At 37.2% G+C, this 12,884-nt stretch overlaps 1 protein-coding gene across 1 annotated transcript; it reads right to left on the reverse strand.

Annotated features, from left to right (window-relative positions):
* Positions 1-7,529: 7,529 nt before the first annotated feature.
* On the reverse strand, positions 7,530-11,946 carry LOC133740887 (putative hydrolase C777.06c). The gene is made up of 12 exons (XM_062168832.1): positions 11,488-11,946; positions 10,835-10,962; positions 10,594-10,706; positions 9,787-9,828; positions 9,198-9,253; positions 8,992-9,068; positions 8,742-8,861; positions 8,366-8,442; positions 8,184-8,247; positions 8,024-8,074; positions 7,903-7,951; positions 7,530-7,771 (listed from the first exon to the last, which is right to left on the reverse strand). Exons 1-12 carry the CDS (start codon positions 11,630-11,632, stop codon positions 7,653-7,655), a joined length of 1,041 nt encoding a protein of 346 aa, XP_062024816.1. The 5' UTR covers positions 11,633-11,946; the 3' UTR covers positions 7,530-7,652.
* Between the last annotated feature and the right edge of the window lie 938 nt (positions 11,947-12,884).

Consider the following 12,884-nt stretch of genomic DNA (forward strand, 5'->3'; position numbering starts at 1 on the left):
CTCGATCTCCAAGAACTCAAGTAGTGGAACACTGATTGGACTGTGAATAGAATATCCTCTTCCCCAAATGCGAAGCAACCTACCTAGCTAAGTACCTATCTATAAAATGTATATAGGATCGAATGGAGAGAATTATCAAAGGTGCACTCATGCATGGACTAGCTGCGAGTTCACGGGATTGTGTTTAGTACTAGTGTACGCACTTGCATGGGACTCCACACATAATGATTGAGAATTCGCAAGCGAGCAATAAGTCCCACTCTCCAACACTAATTATTTGTCAAATAAATATGATAAAGCCTAGATAGCCATAGCCAGCCCCTTTCTTAAAGTTTAGGATGATTCCTTTCTTATAGCTAGTCCTACATTAATTTGTGAATTAAGGAAAGTCTTCCTTAGTACCACCCTCTGCAAGAGACATGCAACAACGACAACAACATTATTAAATTACACTAGAACATTAAACGGCAAACTGAGCCACACCCACATCTTCCTATAAGGTCTTCTAAGGCTAAAAATTCCTCCACATCAACCGGTTAGACATTAAACAACAGGACAGCATCAGACTCCATTGCAATGAATTGAATAAGGCCTGCCTCCAAAGCTAAATGTAACCAAAGAGATCAAAATAATCTCATAATATTTCGCAAATTACCGGCCATTGATGACAAAGTTATCATACGTACTATTAGAACCTTTTTTTTTTTTTTTTCATATTTTTTCTGAAAGTCTGAAGAAAACCCGCAATCAATAGAACTTTTCTAATCATCTCTTCCTATAGGGAAGAACATACATAAAATTCTTTTTATTTTTGTAGAATCGCTGTAAATTTGTATGTAATTAGGATTTTATTTAATTAGGATATCCTGTAATTATGGAAAGATTGTTTCCTATTAGAGTTAGACTACTCCTTTGTACTTGTATATATACCCTCATTGTGGGATGAATAGATTTATCGAATTAACCCTGAATTGAAGTATTCTTTTCTACTTGGTATCAGAGCAGGTTCAATCCTTTGAACTTGCGCTGCATCCTTTGAATCCTGAATCCTGAATCCCGAAGAACACCACAAACCGCTGCGTACCACCACCGTTGAAATCAAACCATCCTGAATTTCAAACCACCATCACCCTACCTTTTTTCGAAAAAAAAAAAAAAAAAAAAAAAACTTTTTTTTTCAAAAACATTCATATCCATCTTGAAACCCTTGAAAATCCAATCCTGCGAAAATCATGAATTCCTCAATGATGCAATCAGAGAAACAGGCTATGGGGCATTCGGTGACTACCGAATTTTCTGTTATGGCTCAACGCAAACAGGGTCCTCCAGGCTTCTCAGGACCTTCTCCACACCGTCCTCTAGGTAAACCAAATCCATATGCAAACAAAAGGTGCATTATCTGTGGGGAATTAGGTCATAGCAAGGAGCGGTGCTATGAAGTGATTGGTTACCCTGATTGGTGGGACTTCACCAAGAAACCGCGAAAGAATCTGGGCAAGGCCGCTGTTGCTACTACAGAGAAAGTTTACCTAGACAATGCCTCTGCTAATGTAGCGCAGTCAGGTATGAAGGGTAAGGTTACTTTTAATAGTACATGGATAATTGATACAGGTGCATCTGACCATATGACCAATGACCCAAGTCTTGTGAAAAACCTTAGACGTTCCCCTCAAGCCGTTGTCTCTACTGCTGATGGTACTCCAACTCCGGTCACCGGAGAAGGTTCTATTGCTTTATCTGATACCTTAACCCTTGAATTTGTCTTAGTTGTTCCATCACTAGCTTATAATCTCCTGTCTATTGGTCAAGTTATTTTAGCTCTTGCATGTATTGTGACATTCTATCCGTCTTTCTGTGTGTTTCAGGACATTCTGACTCGACGGATTCTTGGTTATGGTGTTAGAAGGGGGAAATTATACTATCTGGATCTGACAGAGACTGGAAAGAAACAGAATCATCTTTTGGGACAAGCCAATCAGATCAACGGGGCAGAGAATGCGAAGGAAGCTGTATGGTTATGGCATCGCCGTTTAGGTCATCTATCCTTTCGTTATCTTAAGAAGCTGCAACCTCAATTGTTTTCAGTTGTTAGTGATTTGGATTTCCACTGTGACATCTGTGAACTGGCCAAGAGTCACCGTATTTCATATTCACCAAGTCTTAATAAAAGTCCTATTCCTTTTATGAAGATTCACTCCGATGTCTGGGGTCCTGCGAAAATTCCTTCTCTTTCTGGAGCTCGGTATTTTGTAACGTTTATTGATGATTGCACTCGCATGACATGGGTGTCGTTACTGAAGAATAAGAGTGATGTATTTGGAATGTTTACCGAATTTCACAAAATGGTGGCAACTCAGTATCAACAATCCATCAGAGTGTTTCAGTCTGACAATGGTGGAGAGTTTGTGAATGACCCTATGATTGAGTTTTGCCGGTCACATGGAATTCGTCATCAAACCTCCAATTCTTATACTCCTCAACAGAATGGTTTAGCAGAACGGAAGAACAGGCAGTTGATGGAAGTTGTTCGTGCTTCCTTATTTGGCATGAATGTACCTCGGTCCTATTGGGGAGAAGCAGTAAAATCAGCAGCATATCTTATCAACCGTACTCCTTCACGGGTGATTGAGTTTCAGAATCCTCATCAGAAGCTTCATACACTTTTGACCATCCCTTCTATGCCTAATTTGGAGCCCCAGGTGTTTGGTTGCACAGCCTATGTTCATATTCCCAAGCCTCAACGCAGCAAGCTTGATCCCCGTGCCCGTAAGTGTATCTTTGTTGGTTATGCTGACTTCCAGAAGGGTTATCGATGTTATGATCCCCTTACTGGCACTATACATGTCTCTCTTGATGTTGCTTTTCGTGAATCCGAGCTTTATTACTCAGGGGGAGCTTCTCAGTCTTCCCTTCAGGGGGAAAGAGGTTGTGAAGGGAATCCTCGTTCTATTATTGATTTTGATGTCTTTGAAGACTTGGAAAATTTGGAGGATACATTTGAGGGTAGAAATTTGGAAACAGAAAATGCAGTTGCCGAACAGAGCATTGTGAATTCCGAAATAGACAATGCGACTGCCGAACGAAGTGTTGCGAATACCGAAACAGAAAATGCGACTGCCGAACAGAGTGTTGTGAATTCCGAAACAGAAAATGTAATTGCCGAACAGAGTGTTGTGAACTCCGAGACAGAAGAGACGACTTTTCTGGATAGTTTGAATCAAAATCAAGACGTATCTGAAGCTCACACACAAGATATTCCCCCTTCTGCATCACCAACTGAAGATCCCGGTCAGAATGATCCTCCTCAGGTACCCCTAAACTTTAATGAATCTTCTGGGTTAGAAAGTGTCGAACCTAGGAAATCACAAAGGGTTACCAAGGGAATTCCTAAGAAACAATATTAACCAGATATCAAAGCCAAAGCTAAATACCCTATAGCTAATTTTATGTCTAACCATAGGATTTCTGGGTCACATGCACTTGTTGTTGATCAATTATCTACTGTATCTATTCCTAGTAACGTGCAAGATGCATTGACGGATCCAAAATGGACAAAGGCGATGAATGAAGAATTGGAAGCTCTTCAAAAGAATGCAACATGGGAGCTAGTACCTATGCCGGTTGGAAAGAAGACTGTAGGGTGTCGTTGGGTATTTACTGTGAAGCTTAATGCAGATGGAACTATTAGTAGATACAAGGCGAGGTTGGTTGCCAAAGGATATACACAACGCTATGGGATTGATTATGAGGAGACTTTTGCACCTGTAGCAAAGATTAATACTATCCGGATTCTAATCTCACTTGCAGCAAACAAAGATTGGCCCTTGCACCAGTTTGATGTGAAAAATGCGTTTCTTAATGGGAATTTGGAGGAAGAAGTGTACATGGATGTGCCCCCAGGTGTTAAGAATTACCCAAGTGACGTTGGCAAGGTGTGTAAATTGAAGAAGTCTTTGTATGGCCTGAAGCAGTCTCCAAGAGCTTGGTTTGGAAGATTTTCAAAGTCCATGAAAGTCTTTGGGTACAGACAGAGCAATTCTGACCATACCTTGTTTATCAAACGCAAGAATGGTAAGATTACAGCTCTTATTGTGTATGTTGATGACATGATTGTTACAGGGGATGATCCGAAAGAGATGAATGAATTGCAAAAGTATCTGTCAAATGAGTTTGAAATGAAGGATCTGGGACAACTGAAGTATTTTCTGGGTATTGAAGTTGCAAGGTCTAAGAAGGGGATTTTGCTTTCACAAAGGAATTATGTCCTTGATTTACTTGCTGAAACAAGGATGCTGGACTGTAGACCAATGGAGACACCCATTGAGATGAATCACAGACTTGCTATTTATCCTGATCAAGTTCCAACTGACAAAGGGAGGTATCAACGTCTTGTAGGAAGGTTGATTTATCTTTCACATACTAGACCTGATATTGCTTATGCTGTGAGTGTTGTTAGTCAATTTATGCATTGTCCTAGTGAAGAGCATATGGATGCAGTCTTTCGTATTTTGAAGTACTTGAAGATGGCGCCAGGTAAAGGGTTACTGTTTCAGAAAAAAGATGAATTGGAAGTTGTTGGGTACACAGATGCAGATTGGGCTGGTGATAAAACTGACAGACGTTCTACATCTGGGTACTTCACTTTTGTTGGAGGGAACCTTGTCACTTGGCGTAGCAAAAAGCAGAAAGTTGTTGCCAGATCAAGTGCAGAAGCTGAGTTCCGAGGTATGGCACATGGAGTCTGTGAAATGTTGTGGATTCATAATGTCTTGAAAGACCTGGGTTACAAGCTTAAAAAGCCTATGGATTTGCATTGTGATAATACAGCTGCCATTGAGATTGCACATAATCCAGTTCAGCATGATAGAACAAAGCATGTGGAGGTTGACCGTCATTTTATTAAAGAAAATCTTGACAGAAAGGTTATTCGCTTTCCATTTGTAAACTCAGAGGAACAATTAGCTGATGTTCTTACTAAAGGAGTGTCCAGGAAGGTATTTGACAGCTCAGTTGACAAGTTGGGCATGATAGACATCTATGCACCAACTTGAGGGGGAGTGTAGAATCGCTGTAAATCTGTATGTAATTAGGATTTTATTTAATTAGGATATCCTGTAATTATGGAAAGATTGTTTCCTATTAGAGTTAGACTACTCCTTTGTACTTATATACATACCCTCATTGTGGGATGAATAGATTTATCGAATTAACCTTGAATTGAAGTATTCTTTTCTACTATTTTTTGCAAGAAAAACTAACTAGATTGTTTTTTTTTTTTTTTTTTGGGAAACGAAACTAATTGGATTGTTACAAACTAAAGGAACGGTACCAATATAAGCCAAGTAATTAACCAATGCTACCTAATTTGGTTCATTAGTTATTGGTTAAAAAAAATTCAAGATGAGTACGACAAAAATTACCAATACTAGTTTAACCTAAAACCACCATTCTAGGTGACATGGATGCTTCAGTTTTCCTTGTTTATTAGTATACTGAAGTTTCATGAGCTACGATGATCATGGACATGGTGGGTGGCGGGCGGTTTAATTTCAGAGAGATTTTTACGTAGGGCAAACGTACCACGTGGCTGGTAAGACTGTCCAATCAATGAACATGCAAATGAGTATTTTGTGTATTTTATTTTAATAAGTAAAGATAAATTAGAAATACACTTAATTTTTTTTTGATTGGACTGACGTAGTACGTTTGTCATATGTAGACATTTCTAAATAATTTCAAGAGTACGTCCCGAGTGCTTCAATAACCCTTGAAAAGGACCAGTAGGAAGACCCGTCATGGACCGAAAGACACACGTGGAGTGCTGTGGTTGGAACTTCGTGAAGCGACCGTGCAAATGTGGGTGTTGTCAGAAGGGACGGCAAAATTCTCTTTGACACCTGTCATGCCCTCCCTCTCCTCCCTTTTTATATCACAAGTGACGGGACATGTTTGCCCACGAGAAATTATTTTGTAGAGATATAAACACAAAGGGTTAATGACTAGGATTAATCGATCGATAATCGTTGGAGGAGTAATTATTTTGTGATCCTGAACTACCGAATCGATGTGTTGGCGTAACTCAAGATTTAAAATTTCAATTTCGTATAAAATTTTGACAAAACCTTCAAATGTATATTGAAATTTCAATATATATCGGTCAATATTTGTAATTAAATACTAATTTTGAAGTTGGCAAAATCATAGTACAAAAATGTAGTTTCGGAAAAAGTTAAATAGCCAGAAATGCAGCCTAAACAAATTTCAGACCATTTTTGTTATCATTGCGACTTATGGGGTCTGGACCGATGTGTTGGTGTAGCCGGAAGAGAAGCCTAAGCCATTGCGAATTATGGGAAGAGAACGTGGATATCAGAAACACATGAATCACTCCTCAGCACAAGGAATGAATCGTGGTTTCTAATCATTAGATCCTGAATAATCCATTTTTGTTCGAAATAGGTGAGAAACAGAGAAAGTGGTGCTGATGAAGACAATGAACGCCTTATAATTTTCATGAAAAGGATACATACCTCAATCAGTGAGCGAAGAAAATGATGAAAGTTGCAGACAGTTGCGATAAGAAAAGTCTTACATCGAACCCCGATGTCTCACTCAATTTGTGCATTTCAACGAGTATTCTACTCCATTTACTAGGTTGCTCTTACATTCTACTCACTAATGGAACCCAAATATCTTTTAGATTCCAATCTGAGTCGCATATCTTATTCAACTCCAAAGAATATGAAGGAACCGGATCTATGTTCAAAACCTCAGCAATAGTGACATTACTTTTCATTTACCTTGAACCTTACAATAAGGTTTGGACAATTTAGTCTCAAAAGAATGTTCAAAACCTCTGCAATAGTGACATTACTTTTCATTTACCTTGAACCTTACAATAAGGTTTGGACAATTTAGTCTCAAAAGAATGTTCAAAACCTCTGGAAATAGTGACATTACTTTTCATTTACCTTGAACCTTACAATAAGGTTTGGACAATTTAGTCTCAAAAGAATGTTCAAAACCTCTGCAATAGTGACATTACTTTTCATTTACCTTGAACCTTACAATAAGGTTTGGACAATTTAGTCTCAAAAGAATGTTCAAAACCTCTGGAAATAGTGACATTACTTTTCATTTACCTTGAACCTTACAATAAGGTCTGGACAATTTGGTCTCCAAAGAATATGAAGGAACCAGATCTCTGTTCAAAACCTCTGCAATAGTGACATTACTTTTCATTTACCTTGAACCTTACAATAAGGTTTGGACACTTTAATCGCCACAGGCCACTGATTAATGGAGCCCAAATATCTTTTAGATTCCAATCTGAGTCGATATCTTATTCAACTCCAAAGAATATGAAAGAACAAGATCTATGTTCAAAACCTTCGCAATAGTGACATTACTTGTCATTTACCTTGAACTGTACAATAAGGTTTGGATATTTAGTCTCCACAGGCTACCGATTGATGTGATAAACCAGGAAAACCAATGGGGGTGTTAACAAAGGAGTTTGAGAAGCCGAATATTAATTTAGCTTTGATATTGCAAAACTTGTGAAAAATCAATTAGACAAAAATATGTAAATATGTTAATTCTGCCCTTATAGAGAATTGGTAGAGGCCATCATATGTAAAGTTATTTAAAGGTTAGAGTGCTATAGGTACCCGAAGCCCATCATAGCTCAACTGTGCATCAAGACCCTCTGTCTCCTTCAATTTCATAAGATAATCATTCACCTTCTCATGATCCATCAAATGCATCATACCTTGATCAATGCAAAACAAGGAAATGAAGCAGTAAATTCTTTGGTAGTTATTATAAAACCAGCGAAACAATTGGTCTTGGCAGACTTATATTATAGAGCCGCTAAGCTACAAAGAGGAGGCTAAGACATACCAGTAAACAATGTTCTCTTAGGTTGTATTTTCCGTACTTCCTCCAAAGCCTGAAAATATAGTAGATAAAATTGAAATTCTATAAAAGATCAAGTATTACAGGAAAGCTTGTAATATTTTACCCTTGGAAGTGCAAAATGTGTTGCAGAATTCCGATCTGGCCGTAGAGCATCCTAAAGAAATCAGCCCGGTTAGAAGAGAAGAGTTGTCATGTGTTTCTTAAGAATGAGTATCTAGAAGGAATGTGTGGGTGCATGTCTATGAAAAGTGAGGGGGAGGCACCATAATCAGGAGTTCACAATCTCTCAGAAGTGGGTAGGTTTCTTCAGGTATTTCGCTAACGTCACTGTGAATGAAAATAAATCATTAGTAATTAGCTCTCATGATGAAACACAAAATAAAAGGTCAATGTACAAGGCATACAAATTATCAGAGACCAGGCAGTGAAAGAATAGAAGCATTACCTGATATAACAAACATTACCAAAACGATATCCAAAGGAACGATAACCACGACCATGCCATACAGGTAAAGGGGTAAACTGAAACACAAAAAGATAACAGAATGAACTGGTATGAGTTCAAAGCCGTACCACAGATTAATTCTGTCAAGTCTCAATGGCCCAATGCTATCTACATATATTTTCTTGTTATAACTCTAATGCTTTCTACATAGATCAAGACCTACCTAGTTTCACTTATTTTACATGCCCATCTAAATTCAATTTATATGATAGCTTAAATCTCCCAATTCGTACATGTAACAAAACTGAAAGCATGCTTAAAAAAAAAAAAAAAAAAAACTCTAATTCAGTACAAAACAAACTGATAGTTATCCTACCTTCAAATTGCTCACAGAAAATGGATCCTCATGTATAATATTAAATTGCAACTCTGAGACAGCAGCACCAGGTTGGACCACACTTGTGTCAACCAAATAATAATGAGTCTTCTTCATCACCTGTGTAAATTCTTTTACTATTATGCAAATGTTGTAACAGGTAAAGCTAACGCGACTAAATCAAGTTTTAAAATAAATTGTCATTATACAATACGATACTCAATACAATGCAAGAAAGAGATGTTTGGACCTCAAAATCACGCTCAGGCACATATATTGGAATGCTGGATTGAACATTGTTCGTCCAATCACGAAGATCATCCAGACCTGGAGGAAAATAACATAGTTCTAATTGATGTTTAATGTACAGCATGAAAGAAAGGAAACATGAACCATAAGCTTATTAATCATTCAGAAAAATGAGAAAATAGCATCAGAAAGTGTTCATGCAGAGACCTCCAATTGCATCAGCATGAGAATGAGTAATAATAACCGCATCAAGTGTTCTTATCCTGACAGAAACACAACTAGTTACGAGAAGTAAAAAACCAGACAATAGACACATATCATAATGGAAGCTGCAGGAGAATCACCAAATTAAATTCAAGTCTTTTGAAAAAAGCAACCAAGGCAAAATTTAGCTTTGCCACAACAGTCCAAAAAGGACACCTCAACATAAGCCAAAATATGATATCCAACTCTGGTGGCATGCAGAAAATCCAAAACTGCACAATAAGGGGTGGACCTATATAATGTTTTGTGCATTATCTAGGACACGTGAGACTGAGAGAGTAGTTGAAAGTACCAGAACAGAACATGTTTCAAATACCACTAGAAATGATCAAGTTCGAAGCCAATATGTGATCAAAATCAATCACCAATATAAACATCCCAATTCTGTTTTTATTATTGCTAAAACACAAACAACAAAAAAAGTCTATGTTCTTGTAGCAACCCATATACCTCAGTCATTAAACATGAGTGACTATTTGATATCTTTGAGTTTTATGGCTCAGCAACATGAGAAAATGAGACAGTAACTAACCCATAAGCAGGAAACCATCTGAGAGCACTGTGATAGAAAAATCTGCAAAACAGAAATAGAACTGCAAGACATCAAGTTTTATGCAACCTTTTCTTCGTGATCTGGAAAGTTTAAGTAATAAATAAGAATAACGTTCTTTGTATCTTTATAGGGAACAATGAAAAAAAAGAAAAGAAAAAAAACCGGCAGCAACACCAATGAAAATCATGGAATCCTTTCTACCACTTCTTCATATTATGATTATCATCTACTCAAATGATTACCAATACTACAACTATAACTATTGTTTACAGAATTGTTATTCATTTATTACCCCTAAGGAGTCCCAGATGGAAAACTCCCATCAACCCAATTCATAAGCCTGTCTATATGATTGTTGTGTCTGTGCCTCATGGAGACGCAGCTAATACCATTTTGCATAGCCTGTGGTGCTGATATATTCCGACAACATGAACTCCTGGATAACACTCCCCAGCATCATCATATCCTGAACTCCTATTAATATTTATTCTGTTATCCATTTACCACATATGAGAAGCAAATTGTGCATTATCTACCATAATCAGCAATGGAACTGAGCAAATTCATTAGCTTGACACAAGTCCTAGTTTTTGCAATTCTTCAATTTCAAACTACGTATATCACACATAGACCTTACTAAGATAACTAAGATATATTCTACAGAACTGCAGATTTAACATTTTCAGCTTAGCTAACCAAATACTTGGTTTTTTGCAAGGCAGGAAGAACAAATACATTCTTAAAGTAATATTGACACACTACACATCAAAATCACATTTCACTTACTTTCCAGCATCAATAAGAATGTTAGAACTTCCAGAGGATGTAGGATGACGTACAACAATGCTTGTGTTGAGTCTCCTATTTTTATTACCCGGTTCCACAGCTTTTAAACAAACCTGCAAAGACCCAAAAGCATTCATTTATGTAATAATTTCGATCTGTTATGGTCAGAAATTTAGTAATCAACATAAACAAAGGATATGAAATGCAAACATTCTCAAGCAAATACGTTCTATAACCATACCTCACATGTCTTCAAAGGATTTGTCAGGCAGCTCACACGTGGAATTCCTTCGCTCGTTCCTGTACCTATAAATATGACTTCTGATTGCTCAGATGGTAACCCCAAACCAGCATCCGTGGCTGCTGAACCTGTCATTATTTGAAAAATTACTACCCAACTCATCTAAAGCCGTAAGCAATTGCTTATAGCTTACTCTACAAATGGAGACCATTAACAATTGTCTTTGAAGTAACAACAAAACAACCAACATTTCCTGGTCTTACAAAGCTAAGCTACTTTCTAATGAAATGAACAATCTTGGACATAAAAAACGAAAAGATATAAACCCCTATTGATAAAATCTGTTTCCTTCATTCATCAATGCATGTAAATACCAATGCATAAAGAACTTCAATTTCCAGCACAAAAACAAACAAAGCATAACAAGAGAACTTCGGAGCCAAAATCAGTGCATAAAAAGTACTACAAAACAAGAACACTCCAATCTACATACACAACAGAGCCATACAAAATCCATCTAAAATATCCAAGAAACTGGGAAGCATAAAAAGAACCATCCATTTGATCATAAACAGTACCCAGAAAACGAAAACACACAGTATTGCAAATCAGAGCTGAACACCAAGAAACAAATAAAGCACGGCGGAGCTTACTGGATTGAATGTAAGCCTTGAACATTCGTCTGAAGGACAAGAACCCATTTCTGGGAGCTGTGATTGGCGAGTAGACTTGGCGTTTGTAAGTAGCGAAAGAGCTTAAAGAAGGAGAAGGGCGAAGGGTGCCCAGAAATTGAATCATTTGAAAGAAAGCTATATTGTAAATTAATGGTGAAAAAAGGTGTACGCTTTACGAATCAGAAATGATAAAAACTAAAAAGGTTCCCTTTTTGGCAGTATTCTTCGAGTCCCAAAAGAAACACCCACCCATCTGCCATTCGATTCGTTTATTCCCCGACCAATGACCCGAGCTACGTTCGACGACACTGTGCCCCGACTGTAACACAATCCTCATTCATGAACTAAGCACTGATAAGCCCAAAGCCCAATTCTGTGCCCCGTCAATACTCCATAGAATGATTTTCGATTTTTTTTTTTTTTTTAAGCTCACCCCTTCCCACCTTTGATCAGCTCCAACACATGACATTCTAAATAGAAAATTATATATTTTCTATATTATATATGTCATTTCCTGTGATGTATGTAATGCTGTAATTTCATGACAGTAACTGTTGGGGATATTGATGAAACAAGAGAATAGAGAAAAGTATATTAATCGAAATTGGAAAATGGAGAAAAGGAAAATAGAAGAATTTTGAGGTACAAGAAGAACAACTTTGAGTCGTTTCCTTAAAGTGTTCTTTGGCTCCACTCAATGGTTTTGCTAAAAGGGTTCTTGGCAAGTCTTTTCCAGAATATAACAAAATTTAGAATATGCAATATAGTAGAATCGAAGAATTCACTTAGAAAATTCAAGAAGAAAATTGTATAGTTATAAGAGAAAAAGAGGGAGAAGAGAGGAGTCAATTGCATAATGATTTGATGATTTTATACCGGTCTAGTACATTGTTTATATAGAGATCAAGAGGTGTTGAAGTCACCCTTTCAATATAAACATAATTGTTCAATATAAAAGGTAGGGCTAAATATTAGTTAGTACCCTGTGGTTTAGGTCCAAAATCAATTCAGTCCCTGGACTTCTAATTTCATCAAAAACACCCCTGCACTTTCAATTTTGATCTAATAGGTCCAATTCGTTAATATTTTATTATGGGTTCAAGTTATAGTTGGATTATTTGTTGAAAAACTATTTATTTTTAATAGTATGACTCACTCCTAAATTAACTATGCAGACCACCTCGACACCACATCATAAAACATATGCCATATATGAGCCACGTTAACAAGTTAAATAACTCAATTGTCGGAAAACTAACAAATTGGGACCTATTAGATCAAAATTGAAAGGGCAGGGGTGTTTTTGATGAAATTAGAAGTTCATGGACTGAATTGATTTTGGACCTAAACCATAGGGTAGTAATTTGTATTTAGCC

The sequence above is a fragment of the Rosa rugosa genome, chromosome 1 (assembly GCF_958449725.1).
Source record: "Rosa rugosa chromosome 1, drRosRugo1.1, whole genome shotgun sequence".
Lineage (NCBI taxonomy): Eukaryota > Viridiplantae > Streptophyta > Magnoliopsida > Rosales > Rosaceae > Rosa > Rosa rugosa.